Raw genomic sequence first — 23068 nt, forward strand, 5'->3', positions numbered from 1 at the left:
AGAAAATAAACATGTCGGATGTGATCTGGGAAGGTGTCCTCTCAGTCTAGTTGAGATAATTCCTCCTTCTGCTGACAGGATCAATCACATCCTTGGAGTAACACATGTTCATGCTTGGGGGAAAAACAACTAAAACCTTCGAAAATAACTCGAAAATAAAATGAATTAAAATAAATAATATGCTTGGGGAAAAACAACTAAAAACTTCGAAAATAACCCGAAAATAAAATGAATAGAAATTAATAATAATAGTAATAAATAAAGACTATTTTCTTTGACCATTTTGTGATCTTTGTAGTGAATTTGACTGTATCGCTGAATAGTGACATTTGACATTTGGAATCGATACAATTCAAAGGCTTTTCAATAGATTTATTAAAACATTTTACACGGTACAAATGCATGGAAAAGAACGTATAAAGGCAAACGCAATGACGTAGATATCCTATTATAATCTATATCATAAATAATTGGAAATGTTTTATATTTGTTTTATAACATATCCATTATTGCATTATTATTATATGTATATATATATCAACTAATTATTATTTATTTCACAACTTTGTATCGTAGTAATCGACACTTCCACACAATGGTAGGTGCGCGCTTCTAAATCCGGAAATGTAGTCGCGTCCCGTTTTTAATCTTATAATGCGTCCCGTTTTTAATCTTATAATACATTAATCACTAAAACGCTTTGTTTACCTTGTCCGTATATGTCAAACGTTTTGAGGACGTGTTATGAATCTCTATGACAACAAACCGGGAAAATGGAGTACACTGGAAGCAATTACAAGGGCGACTACAAAAATGGACGGTAATATGCAGTGAAATAAGACTCTTAAGAAGTTTATTGTAAATTTTCAAAATGCCAAGATCACCGATATGTATATTTCCAATAATGGTATAGGTAGACGTGGATGAATCGAAGTTATGCGTGTTGATCCAACCCCTTCTGTTTGTCATTGCGAATTTTGCGATTTCGGGAAAATTTTTGTAATGATAAAACATTTTTCCTATCTACATGTACCTTTTTAATTCATTTTATCGTATACCACGAATGGAAAGCACGGATCGAATCATTGCCATCTTCATTGCTGAAATAGCTACCGAGTATTGTTTACAAATGAACAATGGTATTTGCAACAAATCATTTTGTTTACATTCTAGGATGGAAGGTAAAGGTACCTATGACTTCCCCACAGAAACTAGGTATGAAGGAGAGCTAAAGGATGGAATGTTTCATGGTAAAGGAACTCTTTTTTTCCCAAATGGAAGTAAATATGAAGCGACATGGGAGGAAGGAATTGCATTGGAGGTAAAATATCTATATAAACGATAGTAATTAGTAAATAAGACAATAAATTGTTTTGTAATTCAGAATGAGGTGGAGGCTATTTATCTGTTCGCATAATTATTTAATGATTTTGATCAAACAAGGTCTGCAAATTAATGGTCGAATTATCATGTGCATTTGAATTATCTTTTATACAGTATATGACGAATATATCTATGTTCTTTATAAATACAATCTAACATTATGAACAATTCATCTAATTTTCTTGTATAGCACACATGATTTTGAGTCTTGTAAAATACCTAACAGGTATAGGCCTTCATCCTCCATACTCCAGGGTTTAATTTCACTGTCATTATATCCATGCATCCCTATAATATGTCAAACTAAAACTGAATGTAACGGAAGAAATACCGGTAGGTAACTTGGTCCTTTGATGTACATCAAAAGAATCAAGTAATGGTACATTATGGTTGTCTTAAGGAAGTCTTAACAGGCCTGTGATTGGTAAGGTATTTTTTCTCCTGAACTGCCTATCAGTTTTATTATGAGATAGTCCAGGGGTGGATATTACATCAGTGATAGTAACCCTTGGAACATCAAGGATGACAGGCCTCATGCTAGTCGGACAGACTTGTGGAATGACTGGTAGGATGTTAATACAATTCTTCATTATTAAATTCAACACCAAAATATATTTGATGACATCATAGTACATGTATTGAATATACATGTAACATCAAAATTTTTTGCAGGGAAAATACACATTTGCAGATGGTCTGCCCTATGAGGAGGAGAACTGGGAATACTGTGATGGCTATGACAGACGGTTCTATACAGAAACATGCAATGGTCTAAAACCAGCAGGTAATTGTTTCACATTCTGTCTGTTCCTCAATACTGTAAAAAATAGTTCTAATGAATCTCTGAGGACCAACAAAATTGCTTTATTATAAACATAGTTTGTTATACACATACAAAATGTATTACAAAGTCCTTATATAGACTTTGCAGAGGAATGAAAAACACTACATTATAACCATGAATTCGTTGTAAGTATGTACATGTTTATAACCATATTTTACTGTACACCATTTAAGAGGTATTCTATTGGCTCATCTTTTATCTGTCGTATATTTATCTCCCTTGGAAACTCTTTCAATATTTTTATAAAGAAATATTATTGGAAGGCAAATGATTTTCCATGCAAGGTGCAACTTTGACAATTGGTACAAGCAAATCAATTTATTTTTACTCCTATCCAGGTCGTTCTCAGCTGACCAACAGAATACCACCCAGAACTATACCCGAAGGTTGTTATGATTGTGGAGATGGATTCTATAACCCTAAATCTAGAGTGGTAGTCGACTATAACCATAAGTTTCTCAGAAATGCAGGTTAGTCATCCATAAAAATCATTTATTTTTATATTTCTGAGAATTTATCAGAATAATGAGAAACCCATATTAGTTGAGTTTGTCAAATAGCATCAAAATAAGAACTAAACCATATTTTAAAATGGTCTAAAATACAAAACAAAATAAACAAAGATTGACAACTCATTATATCCTTTTTCAATCAAGATTTGTCTAATTGAATGATAATTTTCAAATTTCTGGTTTGAACTACATTCTTGTATAGTTACACAGGATATGTAATAATATTTTAAATCTAATTAAATCAGAACATTTACTTGTTTGTTACAGATGATGATGAACACAGTTGGATTATCAAAAAATGTCGAAAAGGATGGGACGAGTATGTTGGGTTTAAGAAGGGAAAGATAACAGCATAGTCCTTTGTTATTTATTTATAGACAATTGATATGTGTTTACAATATGATTATAATGCATGTTTACAGAATGTTTGGGAACCTTTGTTATATAAGCTCATGTAATTTCTTTGATACTTTTATTGTATATGTTACATTAGATTTAGCTGATATCAGCAATCCAATGTATATTTTAAACTGATAAATACTAAAGAGTAATGGAATTTTTTGAAAGTTGATTTTTTTCATACAGGTCTAAATTTTGACCTCTTTATTTGTGTCTGTATTAAATCTAAGATATCACATATATATATATATATATATTGAAAAATTGTTAGGCCAAGCACAAACTGTCATGGTCTTGATTTGTCTTTGTCTGGAACTCAGAACAAAGCAATAGACAGTGGTTTATATTAGGAGTCTGTGGGTCATTATCAGGGCATCCATGTTTTTCCTGTGTATCCATTTCCCAGAGAGTATGTACATCGTTTCTATGGCTTTTCGTATAGATACAAATTAAGGTTTATCTGAATGTTAAAGTGTGGTGTCAAGAAACCCCATGCTAAGATATTTGATGGCATATGGACATAATTAGGTTTCAAGGACCTTACCCCGGTAAGATAAAGGGATTTGTAGTTTGGGCAGGGATCAATATATCCTGTATAGACCCATTAGCCATTTTCCAATATGTTTGCACTGACTTCAGTTTTGAAGTACAAGTTGTCTTGTTGAGAGTTGCTTTACAGCATAGTTATTCACGTCTGAAACTGGAATATACGTTTCTGTGCATCTTGTGTGATAACTATGACACTGTATTCTGTCATAAATATTCATTTACATGCATGATACAAATGCTTGGATTATGAATCAAACATTGTAAATGCAATTTATAATTCAATTCTATTAAAGTCAGATATATACAAAGTACGCATCTTTATCTATTTCTGGAAAAAACACCCCAACTGGTAGTCTTGTTGAAATAAATCATATTCATGACGTTCTATAAGTTAGGAGATTGAAAACCATATTATGGAAGCGATGAATCCAATGTAATTGAAATTAGATCTTCTATGTCGATTTAATTTTAATAAGATTGCGGTAAATAGGAAATTGAACAAATACTATTACGGTGACTGGCAAATCAACGTTGTGAGAAGACAAGTCCACCACCCTCCACCAAATAGCCCCAACATTGTATTTTTCAAGAACGGAACGACACATATAAGTTGATGGTACTGAAATTGGCTTCGCCCAAGCTGCAAAAATTTTAGTACGAAAGTTTGACTCAAGGGGCTGTACTATAGACCAACATGAAATCCGACGGCACAAGCTATAACTCACGTGACTGACGATATAATACTATGTACAGTATCCTATAAAACATCTTAAAATGGTTTGTGGACAATCTGGGTCTATAATTATATCCACTGTACCTAATTCTCAGAACCCTGTGCGCGAGGGTTGCGTATGAATCGCTTGATGCCAAAAACAGGAAATACGCATACCAACTGATGGTAAAGAAAGTGCGGACCGACAAAGAATCAGTTGATGGTGAAGTGCGGACCGACAAAGAATCATTTGACGGTGAAGTGCGGACCGACAAAGAATCATTTGATGGTGAAGTGCGGACCAATAAAGAATCTTGATGGTGAAGTGCGGACTAACAAAGAATCATTTGATGGTGAAGTGCGGACCGACAAAGAATCATTTGATTGTGAAGTGCGGACCGACAAAGAATCATTCGATGGTGAAGTGCGGACCGACAAAGAATCATTTGATGGTGAAGTGCGGACCGACAAAGAATCATTTGATGGTGAAGTGCGGACCGACAAAGAATCATTCGATGGTGAAGTGCGGACCGACAAAGAATCATTCGATGGTGAAGTGCGGACCGACAAAGAATCATTTGATGGTGAAGTGCGGACCGACAAAGAATCATTTGATGGTGAAGTGCGGACCGACAAAGAATCATTCGATTGTGAAGTGCGGACCGACAAAGAATCATTCGATTGTGAAGTGCGGACCGACAAAGAATCATTCGATGGTGAAGTGCGGACCGACAAAGAATATTTGATGGTGAAGTGCGGACCGACAAAGAATTTGATGGTGAAGTGCGACCGACAAAGAATCAGTTGCAGTGGCGTAGGAAGATGAAACGTAATGGGGGGGGGGGGGGGGGGGGGGGGCAAAGGTCCTCAATATTTTGTAACCCCCCCCCCCCCGCCGTCGCACCTTCAGGAGGAGATTAACTCCCAACCCATATATGCTAAATGTACATTTTTCATATATCATTAAATTTAATCCTTGTACACATTTATAGACAGTGGGGTCGCTAAAAGGAAATTAACGAATAATTAACAAAGATTTTGGTGTTAGGGGTCGGAGGGTGACCCCCGGGAAAAAATATTGTAATTTAGAATGGCTGAGATGAGTTTTACAATGTATTTTGATGATTTTGCGAGCGCCCGAAAGCGCGAGATTTTGGTGGATTTTTTTTTTTTTTTTTTGGGGGGGGGGGGGGGGGGGGGGTCCGTGGGGTCTCCCCCGGAAAAAAATTACGATTTAGAATGGCTTAGATGAGGTTTTATTTACGATGCATTTTGATGAATTTGTGAGCGCCCAAAGGCGCGAGAATTTGGTGTTAGGGGGGTCCGGGGGGGGGGGGGGGTCTCCCCCGAGAAAAAAAATTACGATTTAGAATGGCTGAGATGAGTTTTTTTAATGATTATAAAGCGTTCTTAACATGGTAATTTTTCGATTTAAAGCTACCTGCATTTAGAAATGATAATTTTGTCGTCATAACATTATGCAACCCTACTCGATCTGAATATACCGGCTTCACACCATCGGCACATTGTTGTGTAACATAAACAAATGAATTTATTGTCTCGCTAAGACATATAAATAAATTGATCTTTTAGAGACATTTTTTTTAAATAGTAATATAGAATCCCTTGATGGACATTTTTAGTCTAGTTTGTGTGCATTGAATTTTTACTATTTAAAGATGCCCCACCGCTGACAAATGGTATTTTTTCATTATCAAAAACAGGAGTAGACGATTTAGTATTTTTCTTCAGTAACAAAAGTTACTTACTTTACACATTTATCACCATTGAAAAGTTTGAGCTTCTTATTTTACTTCAAGTTAAAAATATGAAAAATAATTAATTGCATCCCGAAAAAATTCCATGTCACTATATTCTATATGAAATGAAGTACTGATTGCGCATGCATCAATGGCGAAACAAATCATTTTATTTTTTTGTGTGTGTTAATTAGGCATATATATACACGATTAAACACCAATTATTATTCAAATGATGAATATCATTTTTACTCTGTCGGCGGTGGAGCATCTTTAAGGTTTGGCATCATGTGCTTGAACGTTTTTAGGAAATGCGCCGCGCAGCGGAAAATTTTCTGGAATGAAGTACGAAAAATGTGCAGGAGGACCCTTTTTTCTTTCAAATAAGCATTTTTTAGAAAATTTCAGTTGGCGAAAAATGGGGGGGCAAAAGCAAGCCTGTAAGGCCAAGACCATCTGTAGGTAGACTTTTATAGTCTATATACCGCGCTAAATACATTTTGACAAAGTATCCTGTATATCGGTTTTCTGTTAGGTTTGTGAAGTAGGATAAGTGGTGGAAAGGACAGTTGAGAAGCGAGTCTTCCATACAGGACAGGGAACAATCATGGGAGATGAAGATGGACAAGGATGTGAAGCTTTTATCCTAAATATAAAGTCGTGCATGATCATGGGGAAAAGGTAATGAAGGAGCCAATGAAGGAAGAGGACAAAGTACGACGAGCTGAAGTGCAGGACCAAGAGATGACTGTGTGGCTCTTCCCTGGGGAAGTACAGGTTGCATATCTAGACATCCTAGAACGAATAATCGACCTCTCCCGACAATGAGCTGTCTAGAACTGTCGCCAGAGTGGACGACTAATACCCCCGCTGCACACATTAAGTAATACCAATAAGGGACATTAATATTGCAGAACCCTCCATATATTACTCAACTCCCCTTTATGTCCGGGTTCTGTGTACCAAATTTCATCAAAATCTGTAGTAGTTTAGGAGTTCACCGGACAAAGCTGTGTATACCGACAGACGGACAACCCAATTTCCAGTATACCCCATCAATTAAATTCGTTGCGGGAGATTTAAAAATCTTTCGTCCGTTGCCCAGAGCTAAATATGTATGTGTCATCCGCAGCGTTGGGAACACAGGGACTTGGCATGATTTTTTAACCAATATTATACATATATATGTATCATAGTATATATGTATACTTTTGGTTAAAGTGTTCGTGCCAGGTCCCTGTGTTTAGGACTACTGCACCTGTGGTAACAGATAGAGCCAGACATGCAGTCATCAGACGTTTGGCAGAAGCTGCAGAGCGAGCAGCGTGCTATATTGGCAACCGACGAGACATAACTATTGCACGCCATTTACATATGTGTAAAGGACAAACAAAACCATTTTCTAAAACATTTTATTGAAATCTTACATATCTAACAATTAGAAGAGCAATCAAAATATATCACAACAACTCACGTGATATAATGCCTGGACGGAATCAATGCTGAGGACGATTTTAAGACAAATTCACGCCTTCATAACCAGTTGGAAAACCGATGATAAAACTATTACATTATTTTTGTTCTAAAAAAGTTGCTTGAATCGAAGGTGACATTGGTGTCATAGAAAAATGTGTTTATTTTCTTATAGCAGACGAAACCAACATTACTAGATTTTTTTCCCTTTTTACATACTAAACTTCCCACCATCTGAATATCATTTGTATCTGTAATATGCTTGCTACATTCTTTTAATCTGCACGAGATATGTTTCCTAACTCATTACCATATATGTAAAAAAAATTCCAAAATCTCAAAGTAAGATTACATACACGTTTTACCAGCACACATAATAATCATGGTCAAATCGTCCATTGTGTAGCTTGATCCGATACCTTTCCTACTGAATATCCTGACCAGAATTGATGGAAACTTTTGATGAAATGTTTGTGTTTTCTGTCACATTTCAAGCCATGATAATTAACATCATATACATGTACATACTCCTATAAAGGATTTATCTTTAGGTTGTCCAAATACAAACCTTGTAAAATGGAATGAAAATAAGATTTGTTTGAATGGGTGATCTCTGAGCCAAGGGCCCTATATGAAAAATTCTGATGTAACTAGACAAATGATGAAAATATTGTTTCATATTGGCATGTTTATGACTTAAACACAAAGAAATGTGCAATTCAAAGATACTTGTATTTCTATTCAAAGTATAATTGTATATCTTCAATATTTTGTTTAGAAGAGATTTGTAATTTAATATTATTTTGTTTAGAAGAGATTTGTAATTTAATATATGTATTTAGAAAAGGATTTGTAAAAGTTTTAAAAGTTTTACACATTTTGATTTATCTCCAAGGATTTTTTCAGTAATGCTGTTTCCTAGGTTTCAATACACATCATGCAAAATGTTTTCAGCATGAAATTATCTTCCCATTAACATTTAGAGAAAATTGTTCACAACATTCTTAATATGTTCACAAATGCAATTCTGATACAACTCTTAAGTACAAATGGATATCACCAATGAAAAAATAATTAAACAGCTGAATGGTCTACATCATGTCTGGATTGGCATAACATCAATCAAAATTTCTACCCTGAGTTAAACAATTTGATTTAAACACTTAGTGTAGATATGATTGAGATGTAGACTTATACTATGTTCTATTTGATCGGATGATTATGTGAGCTATATTTCTTTTCTGGACATATAATGTTGACACATCTGAAGTGGACATATGCATTGATAAAATACTAATGTATTATATGACAAATTTATGAAATGAAATTATGATACATGTATGTTGACACATCTGAAGTGTACATATGCATTGATAAAATACTAATGTATTATATGACAAATTTATGAAATGAAATTATGATACATGTATGTTGACACATCTGAAGTGTACATATGCATTGATAAAATACTAATGTATTATATGACAAATTTATGAAATGAAATTATAATTACATGAAGTGACAATATATGAAAGACAAGCTAAAACTTGATGATAGCATGTATTATACAAATCTTTAAAATTTTATTTATTACATGTACAAATGTAGATTGTTTTAGCGACAGAAGTTTATTTCAAATATTTTCTATTATAGCTATTATAACTAACATGCATTCAAACACATATTTTGATTTTTTTTTTTCAATTCGAATTCTAAGTTGCAGGAATAATTGATTCAACACTTGGAAAAATTAATACTATCTTAAAATATAAATATATATAAATCTACATCAATTTCTACAAAATTGCCATTTTATCAAAACAATTTACACAATGCTTATATACTATAAACCGACTTTTGTTTTGCATGCGATTTACTTTCTCGAAGTTCTCGATCACAGTAACATCGCTTATATTGATATATATATTTCAATCAATTTTCGAATTCACGAAAATTAATCTTCATTAACTTGTTTTGAAATTGAAATCGCTTAATTTAGAAGCAGCAAAAGAAAGTTGGTTTACAGTAATAAACTTCACTGTATATATATATATATCTGGGAAAAGTCAATATCACAGTAATGCTATATATAAATATCTGCTAACCAATAGAACATTTACAAGTTGAATAAAGCTATTTTCTTCATTTCTTGAATGATTTCTGTTACAATACTATATTTCTCATATTTAAAAATTCCCTAACAAATCCTCTTCTGTTCAGATGAAACAAATAAACTACAGTTACTAAAATTACCAAAATGTCCAGCAAATAGAATTTTCCTCATAGCTTGAGGATTTCTGGCAACTTCACACATCCAGAGTACCTATAGGATAATTTCTAGGAATTACTTAAAGCTCTCATTATAATAAAATATTTAGACTTTCCAAATGTCTATACAACAATACATATAGGTACGAGTAATTTAAAATGCAAGGTGAGTAAACTTCTTAAAAAAAACATATTCAGAATTATTGGTCCTTAATATTCTTTTATTCCTTTTCAAGCACTAAATAAGAAACCTCTTCCTTCACGTCAGTGTCTATCATTTTGTGGTATTTCATTCACGTGGAGTTTTTTGAGTATCCTCCCATTCCTTCTGTTTTTTCTTTTCTCTCTCCTGAAGCTTATGTGCATCCTGAAATCATTTTTGAATTATTGTCACAGAAAAACATTTAGGAAAAAGATACAAAAAATGAGATTTTTTTTGTAAATGTAATGTAAAACTAAACCGCACCTGCACACTATATTGCATATGGGCACTACATGTATATGATCAAAACATATGATAGAAAGAAATCCTTTAAATATGGTCAATGAAGAAATTTACATGTATATCAACTATGGTAAAGAAAATATTGACAGCTTGAACAATACTTCAGCATGAACTTAACCATAATTACTGACATAGTAATGTTTCAAGAAATGAAGTGGTAAAGTTGAAAATTAAAGCTTGTCAATATCTTACAGAGGGTATGAGATTCTCGATATCATTAAGTATTACATTAATTTTTGACATTTTTGATAATACTTCTTCCTTTAAGTTGCATCATTTAATGGGATAACGTAACAATTTACTCACATCTTCCTTAATTTTGTTGGCCATAAACTGGACCATCATCATTTGGTTGCTGAGTTTTAAATCTAATGCCTTGATGGAGAGCTGAAGCTGTTCTATCATCTCATCTGTATCGTACTTATCACTTTGGAGACAAAGAGCTCTGTTCAAGGGGAAGAACTCAAAGCGATTCAGGTCCAGCTGTTAAAATGGAATTCAAATAAAAATCACAATGGTTGTATAAAGATTTTTATAAAGCATATGAAAATTAATATGAATCATACTATTTAGTGATATGAATGCAACAGCTCAGAAACACTAATAATGTCTTTACAATACACGAAGGGGCAGGTTACAGCATAATGGGACTAACATAAGGACAGAAAAAAAGAGTCTAGTTTAGGGTTACCGACCGAATCTAATTTTTTACCCCTGACCCTAATTTTCCCCCCCACTTTTCTACGAAAAAATATAAAAACAGTAAGGATTTTGATCTCAGACTCCGGTTCCGGCCATCATTTTAGAGTGAAAAACACTAAAAAAAACAAAAGAAAAAAAATCCTCCCGACCCTATTTTTTTGCCAATGTAACCCTAAACAATTTTTTTTTTGGCCTAAGAATATAAATAATACATACAACAGTAAGACATGTTTATAACAAACATGCTTACAATACATTAATGGTTATAACAGTAATTTTCGTTCCCTGCCAAAGTTCCTATAAGATGTTTGTAATATGATTATAACAAACTATACTTATAACGAAGTGATTCTGTAAGTCCCCAGAAGTTCATTACAACCGTCATTTCACAGTAAATGCCCAATGATGGGGGCATAATAATAAAGGATATTTGACCTTGCATTGTAGTTACTTTTGATCAGGTTGATTGTACTCATAGGTTTTAAACATGGGAAAGAAGAAACATTACCATGTTGTACACATGAAGCTCCAGAGCAGAGTAGTCATTGGGTCGGGTCTCATCCAGATGGATAAAGAAGAAGAGGTAGGCCCACTGGTTATGTTCTGATTTCACATGCTTCTCAAATCCCTGTATAGAATACAGTGACAAATCAACAAAATACATGGAACTTATAAAGTAGGGGCAATAACTCTTTCAAATGCTTTTCATGTGAAAGAAATGCTCTACAATAAAATTTTAGTGGACTACAACAACACTGTTTATACTACCCTGGAAGACATAGTTTGCAAGTTACGGTAAGTGTTTTGGGGGACTGCTATAAGTTTATGTTATGGTTCTTTGAAATAGAGGGACTCTTGCCCATTTTTTTAGTGCTATCTCACTGAAGCATGTAGCCAGAGTCACACAGAACAAGCACATCCAATCCGGTCACATTATACTGACAATGGGTTACACACAGAACAAGCACCTCCCAGACAGTCACATTATACTGACAATGGGTTACACACAGAACAAGCACCTCCCAGCCAGTCACATTATACTGACAATGGGTTACACACAGAACAAGCACCTCCCAGCCAGTCACATTATACTGACAATGGGTTACACACAGAACAAGCACCTCCCAGCCAGTCACATTATACTGACAATGGGTTACACACAGAACAAGCACCTCCCAGCCAGTCACATTATACTGACAATGGGTTACACACAGAACAAGCACCTCCCAGCCAGTCACATTATACTGACAATGGGTTACACACAGAACAAGCACCTCCCAGCCAGTCACATTATACTGACAATGGGTTACACACAGAACAAGCACCTCCCAGCCAGTCACATTATACTGACAATGGGTTACACACAGAACAAGCACCTCCCAGCCAGTCACATTATACTGACAATGGGTTACACACAGAACAAGCACCTCCCAGCCAGTCACATTATACTGACAATGGGTTACACACAGAACAAGCACCTCCCAGCCAGTCACATTATACTGACAATGGGTTACACACAGAACAAGCACCTCCCAGCCAGTCACATTATACTGACAATGGGTTACACAGAACAAGCACCTCCCAGCCAGTCACATTATACTGACAATGGGTTACACAGAGAACAAGCACCTCCCAGCCAGTCACATTATACTGACAATGGGTTACACACAGAACAAGCACCTCCCAGCCAGTCACATTATACTGACAATGGGTTACACACAGAACAAGCACCTCCCAGCCAGTCACATTATACTGACAATGGGTTACACAGAGAACAAGCACCTCCCAGCCAGTCACATTATACTGACAATGGGTTACACAGAGAACAAGCACCTCCCAGCCAGTCACATTATACTGACAATGGGTTACACACAGAACAAGCACCTCCCAGCCAGTCACATTATACTGACAATGGGTTACACAGAACAAGCACCTCCCAGCCAGTCACATTATACTGACAATGGGTTACACACAGAACAAGCACCTCCCAGCCATTCACATTATACTGACAATGGGTTACACAGAGAACAAGCACCTCCCAGCCAGTCACATTATACTGACAATGGGTTACACACAGAACAAGCACCTCCCAGCCAGTCACATTATACTGACAATGGGTTACACAGAGAACAAGCACCTCCCAGCCAGTCACATTATACTGACAATTGGTTACACACAGAACAAGCACCTCCCAGCCAGTCACATTATACTGACAATGGGTTACACAGAACAAGCACCTCCCAGCCAGTCACATTATACTGACAATGGGTTACACAGAACAAGCACCTCCCAGCCAGTCACATTATATACAATGGGTTACACAGAACAAGCACCTCCCAGCCAGTCACATTATACTGACAATGGGTTACACAGAACAAGCACCTCCCAGCCAGTCGCATTATACTGACAATGGGTTACACAGAACAAGCACCTCCCAGCCAGTCACATTATACTGACAATGGGTTACACACAGAACAAGCACCTCCCAGCCAGTCACATATACTGACAATGGTTACACACAGAACAAGCACCTCCCAGCCAGTCACATTATACTGACAATGGGTTACACACAGAACAAGCACCTCCCAGCCAGTCACATTATACTGACAATGAGTTACACACAGAACAAGCACCTCCCAGCCAGTCACATTATACTGACAATGGGTTACACACAGAACAAGCACCTCCCAGCCAGTCACATTATACTGACAATGGGTTACACACAGAACAAGCACCTCCCAGCCAGTCACATTATACTGACAATGAGTTACACACAGAACAAGCACCTCCCAGCCAGTCACAATATACTGACAATGGGTTACACACAGAACAAGCACCTCCCAGCCAGTCACATTATACTGACAATGGGTTACACACAGAACAAGCACCTCCCAGCCAGTCACATTATACTGACAATGGGTTACACACAGAAACAAGCACCTCCCAGCCAGTCACACATTATACTGACAATGGGTTACACACAGAACAAGCACCTCCCAGCCAGTCACATTATACTGACAATGGGTTACACACAGAACAAGCACCTCCCAGCCAGTCACATTATACTGACAATGGGTTACACACAGAACAAGCACCTCCCAGCCAGTCACATTATACTGACAATGGGTTACACACAGAACAAGCACCTCCCAGCCAGTCACATTATACTGACAATGGGTTACACACAGAACAAGCACCTCCCAGCCAGTCACATTATACTGACAATGGGTTACAAAGAGAACAAGCACCTCCCAGCCAGTCACATTATACTGACAATAGGTTGAGCCTTCTCCTTTTGATCTTGTCTAACCTATCTGGCAAAGTAAAGACTTCATTAATTACTTGAGCTTTTACATGGGCCACACATGTAATGATTGTCTCTAAAATGTACCTTTCCCTGTCGCTCAAAGTCGTAACTCTCTCTGCTACAGATAAAACAGTTGTTCTGCATATCTTTGTCAATCTCCCACTGAAACATGAAGAATGTAAGTTTGCTTTAAATATTCTAAACAAATATTCTCAAAGTATAATATAATGTGAAAAAAGGATATTTTAAATAGCGTCCTGATGCTAAAACTGCTGAAAGAAAAGCAGGAAAACAGCATGTTTTAATAACAGTGTAAAGCATCTTCACAGTAAAACAAGAAACCAAAAACTTATATTCCCTTATCATTTCCCCTTGTTTGAAACTTAGACAAGAATCTAAATCAACAGGTTCAAACTATTGACAATTTTGATGTTCAGACTCTAGTCTATTTCTCTATGATTTTTTCAATTATTAGATATATGCTATACTGAAGTCTCAGAGACGATAGAACACATTTCATATTACTACAAACATAATGTTTGAGTCTCTAAGATTTAACAGAATAATCCTAATATTATACATTACCTTGGAATCTCTGAGTTGAGAGAAGGTATCGACGATGACACCAAAGATGATGTTCAGGCCGATGGTGGTGATGAGTATGAAGAAGGTTACATCAATAGCTGATAACATTATCACATCATTTATATCACTGTCCATGGCACCCTCAAACGTCTGCAAGGAAATACAAAAATTCATTTCACTAGATAGCTTGTCAAGGTTCCCATAACATTGACCTGAGTTCAGTACTCATTACTAAGCTTAAACATAAGCTAAGATTAAACGAACATAGAATAACAAAATGATGCAGGAGCAAAACAATTACCAATGTTTGAAATATTAACAAAGAACACTAACTCTATATATTAAAAAATTAACTTTTCTTTTTTTAACTGACCTGTGTCATAAGAGTACTTGTCTATAATTTGACAAGACTGGTTATCTGATTTAATATTTTGTTCAGGTCTAGAGAGAGAAGTTTAAAACATAAGTAACAGTACAAATTTGAGAGTATAGTATTTGTTTGGAAAAATGCTGTGAAAACTAATGGGCTATCAATCACCGGACACTACAGTTATATCATTCTTTACTTACGGTGTAAGGTACATCCACAAAGCCGTGATGGGTGATGGTCACAAAGCACTGGGCTACTGTCCGACAGTGACGACCTTCATCCTCCTTGAAAAATCTCTCTCGCAGGAAAGCAAATCCAACCAAAGAGTAGATAAACATGATTGCCAAACCAAGCAAGGCAACCAACAATAGTGACATTCCTGTTTGATAGCAGAAAAACAATAAAATGTTATTACATTTGGAAGGCAACCAACAAAAAAATATCACATTTATGAAGATTTAAATCCCAGCAGATGCATAATCTAATGTATAATATTGTTTGGGCCTCTATAGCATGTTGTTAAGTGACGTAGCCATCAGTTACTGTAAAATGTCCCCGAATGTTAAATTCCTACAAGACTTACCGTTGGTTGTAACGGCCTGAATCACTCTTTTCAGCAGCTGGTTAAGCTCCGCAATGTGTAGGAGATGGAAGGAGAAGAAGTAGCCATAATAAATTGTTCCCAAAATAGAACAGGCCACAAATACCTGAAAGAGACAAAAACAATTCTGTATATCTACGAAGGCAGGCGAAGTAATGTCTTTTAAAATAATTGATACTTTCACCCAAAAAGAACAAGAAAAATATCCAGAAATCAAATGTTTGTCAAAACACCCTACATTTAAACCTGCCTTAGTGACCACAACTGTGTATAACTACCACCTGTCTAATAAAACCACTTTTTGGGCATCCAAATGACCAATCTTAATGTAATTTTACCTCTTTATACACACCACTTGAATGTAAAGATATTTTCATTCTTTTCTTCTTGTGGTCTTTAAATTCAGGTTTGATGAGTTTTTTTCATAAATTGCTAACCTCTTCAAGTCAAACTTAAGAACAGAAGGAATTTATTTAAAATTTTTCTGATCTGATGAACATTTTAATTAAAGAACTTTAAATGTTCATATGTACATGTGTCATTGAAAACATACCACATAATACAGAGCTTTTATGCTGTAGATGTTCAACTCAAGGTTGTTGGTGTCATAAGGATTTTTTCTCTCATTCCAGGTCCTTAAATTCCTCTTCTTTTTCATTGCTCTTCCTCCCTCTGTCAAATAGAAGGCCCAGTATGAAAATGCAACTTTGGGAAATAAAATTATCCTCACTTATATAAAATACATTTTTCAAATAATATTCACCTAACGAATATTTTCAAGCCCTCAGTCCCCTCCAAACATTCTTTTAAAATGTCAATACCCATCCTCATTGTTTTTGCCAAAATTTCATTCCTTTTAATTTGTTTATTTTTGTGTTTCCACTCAACATCAATGACCTTTATATTGTTATATTAATATAAGTTTAAGATACAAAGTGGCAAGTGTTATATACCTTGCCCATCTAGAATTAGTTATAACCACATTGTAACTTGACTTACATAAGCCTTAAGAGAACTGCCATGGCGGAAAGCTGGGGTTGTTGGAGAGGAGGAAGGTGACATAGATACACACACTCAGGAAGTTGTGTATCCACCTACTATATACAGGAAGTAGAAGTACATGTTCTCATCAATGCTGAAGATCGGCACTCGGCTGAAAAACAGACAACACTATTTGTTAAATACTACAGGCCATGGTCCCAGATCTCTCGACTGAAAAACACACAACACATGTAATACTATAGGCCAAGGTCCCAGATTTTCCAACTCATAGACAAAGACTTTCCAGAAGCAAAATAAGCTACAAATTAAGTGACTGAAAGTTTTGGGGTTTTTTTTTTTCTCTAGAAGTACATGTGTAACAAACCTGTTGGTATCGGGAATCTCCATTTTCATCCTTGGGATCACGCCAAGTGATCATGATGACTGTGCAGATCAAAATGCTCAGAAGTAATGCTGCATAGTTCATAGGCAACCTACAAGTTATAAACATAGTTTCAGCGAGTCATGATAGATTTTATACATTATCAGCATATTGTAATTGTCTAATTGATTAACACAATTAGTTCAACTATTAATATCATTTTTGATGTACAGATCAGAGAAAAATTGATAAGGATCATGTACTATAAATGCTCATATATCTTTGATGATTTTATATGTGAGATTCCCTAGTCGATGCAGGATCTGATAAAGTTAAATAATTTTTATAAGCAAATAAAAGACCCACTACCTTTCCGAAGCGATTTCTATTTTTTTAAATGGGAATGTAAAACAAAATTGATAATTTTGTAGAGTCGCAAAAGTTATTATCTTAATGTTAATAATACATTTATTATCACCTTTTGAACAATTTAATTTCAATTAATTAAATGTTAATTTTCATAACACGGGTCATATGTTTCCCTCCGTCGTCCTTATTTCCTCACGTTTAATGACTGCAAAACAGCGAAATGAGTCTTCACAGTTAGCACAGATTACGACAGGACTCTTGTTTTTGTTTTGGAAAGGTAGTGGACCTTTGGCACTTTTAGATACTTAACTTCATCAACACAATAAAAAGGATAGGTTCCATACAGTGGAAAACTGAAGATTGCCTAATCTTCGAAAGTCAGAAAAGATAAAATTTACCACATCTTAATGAGGATTCTCCCGACAGGGTTGGCCAGGACTTTCCGTTGGTATTTGATGTCCTGCATGATATCACTGGACCAGTCCATGAAGCCTCGTATCTTGTTACTGGGAGTGGAACGGTCCACCTCGTACTTAAACTTTTCCTTGATGTCTTCTCGCAGCACACTCTATCAGAAAGATAGCAAATATGTTATCTATAAATCTAGGCTGTCATATTCCTGGCATTTAACTTTTAATTTTGCTCAATGTCATGCTCAAACATCTTTGATCAATGTACATCCTCTGAATGCTGGAAAGGTCAGTCCCCTGATGCAAATTTATTAAACCAGAGGAGCTAGTGACCCAGGGAAGTATTATTACTGTCGTGTCGGTCTAACCGCTGACGATGAAAGTGATGTACTCACCGCGCAACTTGGGCAATACCTATTGCATACTGGGTTACAATATAATACTAGACGCGAGTTGATTGGTTTGTGGGCGTGGCTTATTGTATCGTGTGATATGTGTGACCCATGTGTGATAGATCCATCCTGAACTCATCGGGTGTTACCGTATTCATAGAACTGCATGGTGTACTACCTGTAGTTTTTAACAACAGACGTTTCTTCAAAGAAGTGCAATTGTTTGTGGAATGAAGTTCATAGCTGTGGCAATAAATGAGATAACGCAACAACGTAATGGCTGCTTTGAGGCCTGCCTCGCGGTAAGTTTACCTCTATTTGTATCTTTATCAATCAACTTTTAATTATCAATGCCGTCTAAAGTACTTTTGATTCACTACAGATTTATCGGCTGTTAATGGATTTCTTACAGAATTTGCCGTTTTTTCCCCCCAAACATTCAAGGACAAACATCATACGCTCTTAGATCTAACGTTGTTATATTATCGTTAGGACTTCTAGTAATTTTGCTTGGGTTCCGATTAACAGGTGACCAGGTCAAATGTTCCCCGTGCAGTCACGTTCTTTACAATCAGCCATTTGCCTATCAAACTCTAGAACATTGTCAGATAAACTCTGCCCACTCGTTCTAACACCTGACGTCGGGTAGGCTATGTAAACTCCGCCCCTCCAGACAATTGACCACTCGTCCAGTTGATCTATCTGTTGGTCAACATACTGAGGTATTGCATCATTCATTTTGTCAACGGTTAGACCTACACGACAGTAAAATCTGCCAGTAGAATACAAAATCATCATACATCCAACCCTCTATCCCACTTACCTTGTCCCTGACCCTGAAGTAGATTGTCTGAAGGTCCTCTCCTTTCAGTACCTCTATTGACATGGTTCCTTGATCGAAATAGTCCCAGGCTTCCTTGTCTATTTTCGTTTTCACAAAAACTACAAAATAACAAAAACTACAAAATAAATTATATTTTTATATTCTTATTATTTCAGATTTAAGATTTCCTAGCTTGTTCACATTTTTAATTCAAAGAGGTTGAAAAAGAATCTGAATTTGCTGTATTTCTCCTAATTGGACCCAATCCCTTCATCCAGGTGAGCTTAAATTTTTTTTCCCAAATTTCTCACTACCTCGTAATTTGATGAATGCCATTGCTTTTAAAAAGTCATAATTTATCGCTATAAACTAAAATTCCATGCATTTGGAAACTAGGATTTTCAATTGATTATACAAAAATAATCTATCATTCAGATCAGATTAATATGGCAAATGCAATAATTTTTATTCCTCTTTTTCTTTAATAGATTTTATTCCATAGGAAACACCACAATAACACACCTTCCTTGGTCATGCCCTTCTCTATAGCCAGCTTCCGCAGCAAAATTTGGAAATAGGCATAACCAACATCTTGTACCAAGTCACAGAGGTCATCATAGTCATCGTCTTTTCTCTGGAGTAAAATAAATCACACATTATAACCTACTGTATAATTCTAACTATAACTAAAGTTTTACACACTATATATTACAATGTGAGTCCGACTCATTAACGTACCACGTGATACCTGATAAGGTTTGTGCTGGACTATTGTTTCAATTGGTGATGGAATGAAGTTCAAAGAGGATATCCCACAACTAATGACATTTCAGCGGGAAATTACAAAGAGTTTATGTTCTATTAACGTTGGAGATACTAGTCCTGCACAAATATTGGGTATCATGTGGTAGGTACATGAATAAGTCCAATTTCAAAATCACACAAACAATTCAATGTATTTTATGGTAAAATTAAGTCAGAAACAAAACCTAAAAATATCTTAAAACATTAATGTCTATATGAATGCCAACTGGACAGAGGTAAATTCCATGAAGCATACTATGAATTGGCTTACCTCTTTTCTGGAAGCCTTAGTTAAATTCTGTAAAAAGAGAAACAAGAAAAACATCATTTTAATACTATCAAAAGCAAGTATTGTACCTATCTGAAGAAGCTCATGAATTCTGTGAACTATCTGCACTAAAATTGCAAAGCTTTTCAACAACCCATATTAAGGCCAAACAAAATTAATTTTAGTTTCTCAGGCCCCGCTGCATCGACATTTACCCCCTGCACCAACGTTTTATGCACCATAACTTAAAAATTAAAATTGAGACGCGCCGCATCGAACGCACCCCAAATTTCCATTCGAACTCGCCCGAAATTTCCATTAGAAAACGCATCCAGAAATTGGCTCCAATTTTAGTATGCACCTTTCATTTCCGGTAAAAAATGGCTGCCGATGTCAGCATTTGCTCAAAACGAAATGTTTCCTCCAAGGATTATGTATTTTCAACTGGTTTTCTTTGGATATAGAGACGATTGAGATATTTAAAAGCTGTTCTTAAAGACTGAGTAAGAATTTACATTTTCTACACATGTTTTCATTGATTTTCATGTCCTTCAAGTGCCGCATTTGTTTTCAGAGAAATAAAAAATAAAAAATATTCCCGCCGCCCGCACTGACTTTTTAAAAAGTGGCCTGAGAAACTAACAATTAATTTTTTTTGGCCTAAGTAGATAAAAAATATGTGTTTTTTTTAATAAGTCTACCATTAATTCATGTAAATTCAGAGGAATCCATGGCCAGAAAGTTGTATTCTCATGACAGTTATTTCAATAATAATGTTATTTTCATAAAATTATCTGTTACCAATTTTATCCTTCTTTATCTTTGCATTTCAACTCTGTGTCTATGCATCAATTAACCTTGATTTATTTGAATAAATTTTTTTTTTGAAATTTTTTTGAAATTCTAAATATTATTTCATTATTGAAGAGTATTTTTTTGCTGATATATAACATTATGTATATGACTGTATAAATTCATTAAGTTACAAAAAGACAATTCTATGCATGCTATTTACAATGGGAATAATTCACGTACCACATTATACCTGATAAAGCTTGTGTGGAACTATTGTTTCTTATGATGATGAAATGACATTAAAAGATTAAAGTCATTTCAGCAGGAAGATTACATAGTTCTGTTCCATCACCACTGGAGATACCAGTCCCAGACAAACATTATCGGGTATCATGTGGTACATATTTGAGTGAGATCTTACCATCATGTGGGTGTAGGCATCACTGAGTGTTTTCATCAGTATGTGTTCGTCCACTGATTCCATCACCTCCTGTAGAACAAATAGAAATAGTTTGCAGGAATGATATTTTTAAAATTTCACGGATCATCACCATGACCAAAATTTTGATCTGTGAAATATTTGGAATAAGTTGAAGTATATGTATACTTTTAAAGCCAAATTTTGAAACTTTGATTTGCTGAAATTTCAATTAACTAATTTCAGATTCAAATACTAAAATAAACAATTTTATTTTTTATTCAAATAATTATCCTTTTTCTTCTTTGAGTTTAGTTGACTACATCAAGGAGAGAGGGGGGGCATTGATTGGGACACAGACTTTATGACTGTATGACTATATGCTACTGAATTTTAACCTGTAGCGTAATTCATATTTTACATTCTGTATGACTTTCAAAACTAACCCTTGCAAGAGTGGCCAGTGGATTTTCTGTCTGGATGAAGTCCTGGGGAGCATTTTCTTCACTCATGGCTCGGATCACTGTAGCAATGGACATCTTCAGTCCGTACACCTGAAATGAAAATCATCATTCATAAGTCATTGTTTACACAAAGTCTGCTGTTTTGTGTCTTATCTGACAAATATGAAAGTATTTTCAAAACTGTTCCTACCTCCATGTGACTGCAGCCTTTGAAGACACCCATTCTTAAGATGTGATTCATGTAGTCCACAGATCTTGTTTGTCAAACACACAAGCCTGATTGGCAAAGTTACCCTGTGAATAGGCAATGAAATACAATAGGTAACTGAATTTCTTTTCTATAGGGATTCAATCATTTTGATTTGATTCAAGGTCAAAGAGTACATCACATTTTAAGCAATGAAATAGGAACTTAAATGCAACTTGTTTTAAGAAACTTGGAGTTGTTAGTTTTGGATCACCAAACTTAAATTCTAAAAAGAATTCATTTACCCCAGTTACAAGATTTATGTTTGTGAATCAATATGTACAAAGAAAGGGTAAATGGCAATTATAAAAGTAAAGAGTGTCCCTCAAACGGGTCTTAAATTTTAGACATTTCATGACCAATTATTTATCAACACCCTATATTCAGTATATGGAGTCAGGGCCAAAAGGCAATGGATCTTTACATTTTTACAACTTCATATAAACCAACCATTATAGGCTCTGATTCAGATATTTGTTTAGGGTAACAATTAAACTATTACACCAACTTATTTTATTGGGTGCAATTATATTTCATATGCAATTAGATTTCATGAGAATAAATTATCAGCCACAAAAAATCTTTCAACTACCAAGAACAATATAGCTTTCAAATCTGTAGTGCAAAATTAACAGTGTACCACGGAATGGTTTGGTAATATAAGGCTCTTGAAAAATGCGTCTTTGGATAAAATTTAGAATGGAGAAAGTACGAGTTTCATCAGCGATTATACGGTATTTTGAGA

The 23068-nt window shown here is 35.3% G+C and overlaps 1 protein-coding gene and 1 pseudogene across 1 annotated transcript; one reads left to right on the forward strand and one right to left on the reverse strand.

Moving 5' to 3' along the window:
• The first annotated feature begins 690 nt into the window (after window positions 1-690).
• On the forward strand, window positions 691-3996 carry LOC138321368 (MORN repeat-containing protein 5-like). Its single transcript, XM_069265013.1, has 5 exons — window positions 691-820; window positions 1174-1321; window positions 2056-2167; window positions 2566-2697; window positions 3007-3996. The coding sequence occupies exons 1-5, from the start codon at window positions 774-776 to the stop codon at window positions 3093-3095; spliced, it is 528 nt and encodes a 175-aa protein (XP_069121114.1). The 5' UTR covers window positions 691-773; the 3' UTR covers window positions 3096-3996.
• Window positions 3997-9354: 5358 nt separating this feature from the next.
• On the reverse strand, window positions 9355-22317 carry LOC138321370 (inositol 1,4,5-trisphosphate-gated calcium channel ITPR2-like; annotated as a pseudogene).
• Window positions 22318-23068: the final 751 nt, after the last annotated feature.

This window comes from Argopecten irradians, chromosome 4 (assembly GCF_041381155.1).
Source record: "Argopecten irradians isolate NY chromosome 4, Ai_NY, whole genome shotgun sequence".
NCBI lineage: Eukaryota > Metazoa > Mollusca > Bivalvia > Pectinida > Pectinidae > Argopecten > Argopecten irradians.

Excerpts from the sequence above, each read along its gene's own strand:
- LOC138321368 (XM_069265013.1), top strand. The coding sequence starts at position 774 with ATGGAGTACACTGGAAGCAATTACAAGGGCGACTACAAAAATGGACG. Across the intron at positions 821-1,173 it reads GGCGACTACAAAAATGGACG|GATGGAAGGTAAAGGTACCT; the intron begins GTAATATGCAGT and ends TTTACATTCTAG. Across the intron at positions 2,168-2,565 it reads CAATGGTCTAAAACCAGCAG|GTCGTTCTCAGCTGACCAAC; the intron begins GTAATTGTTTCA and ends ACTCCTATCCAG.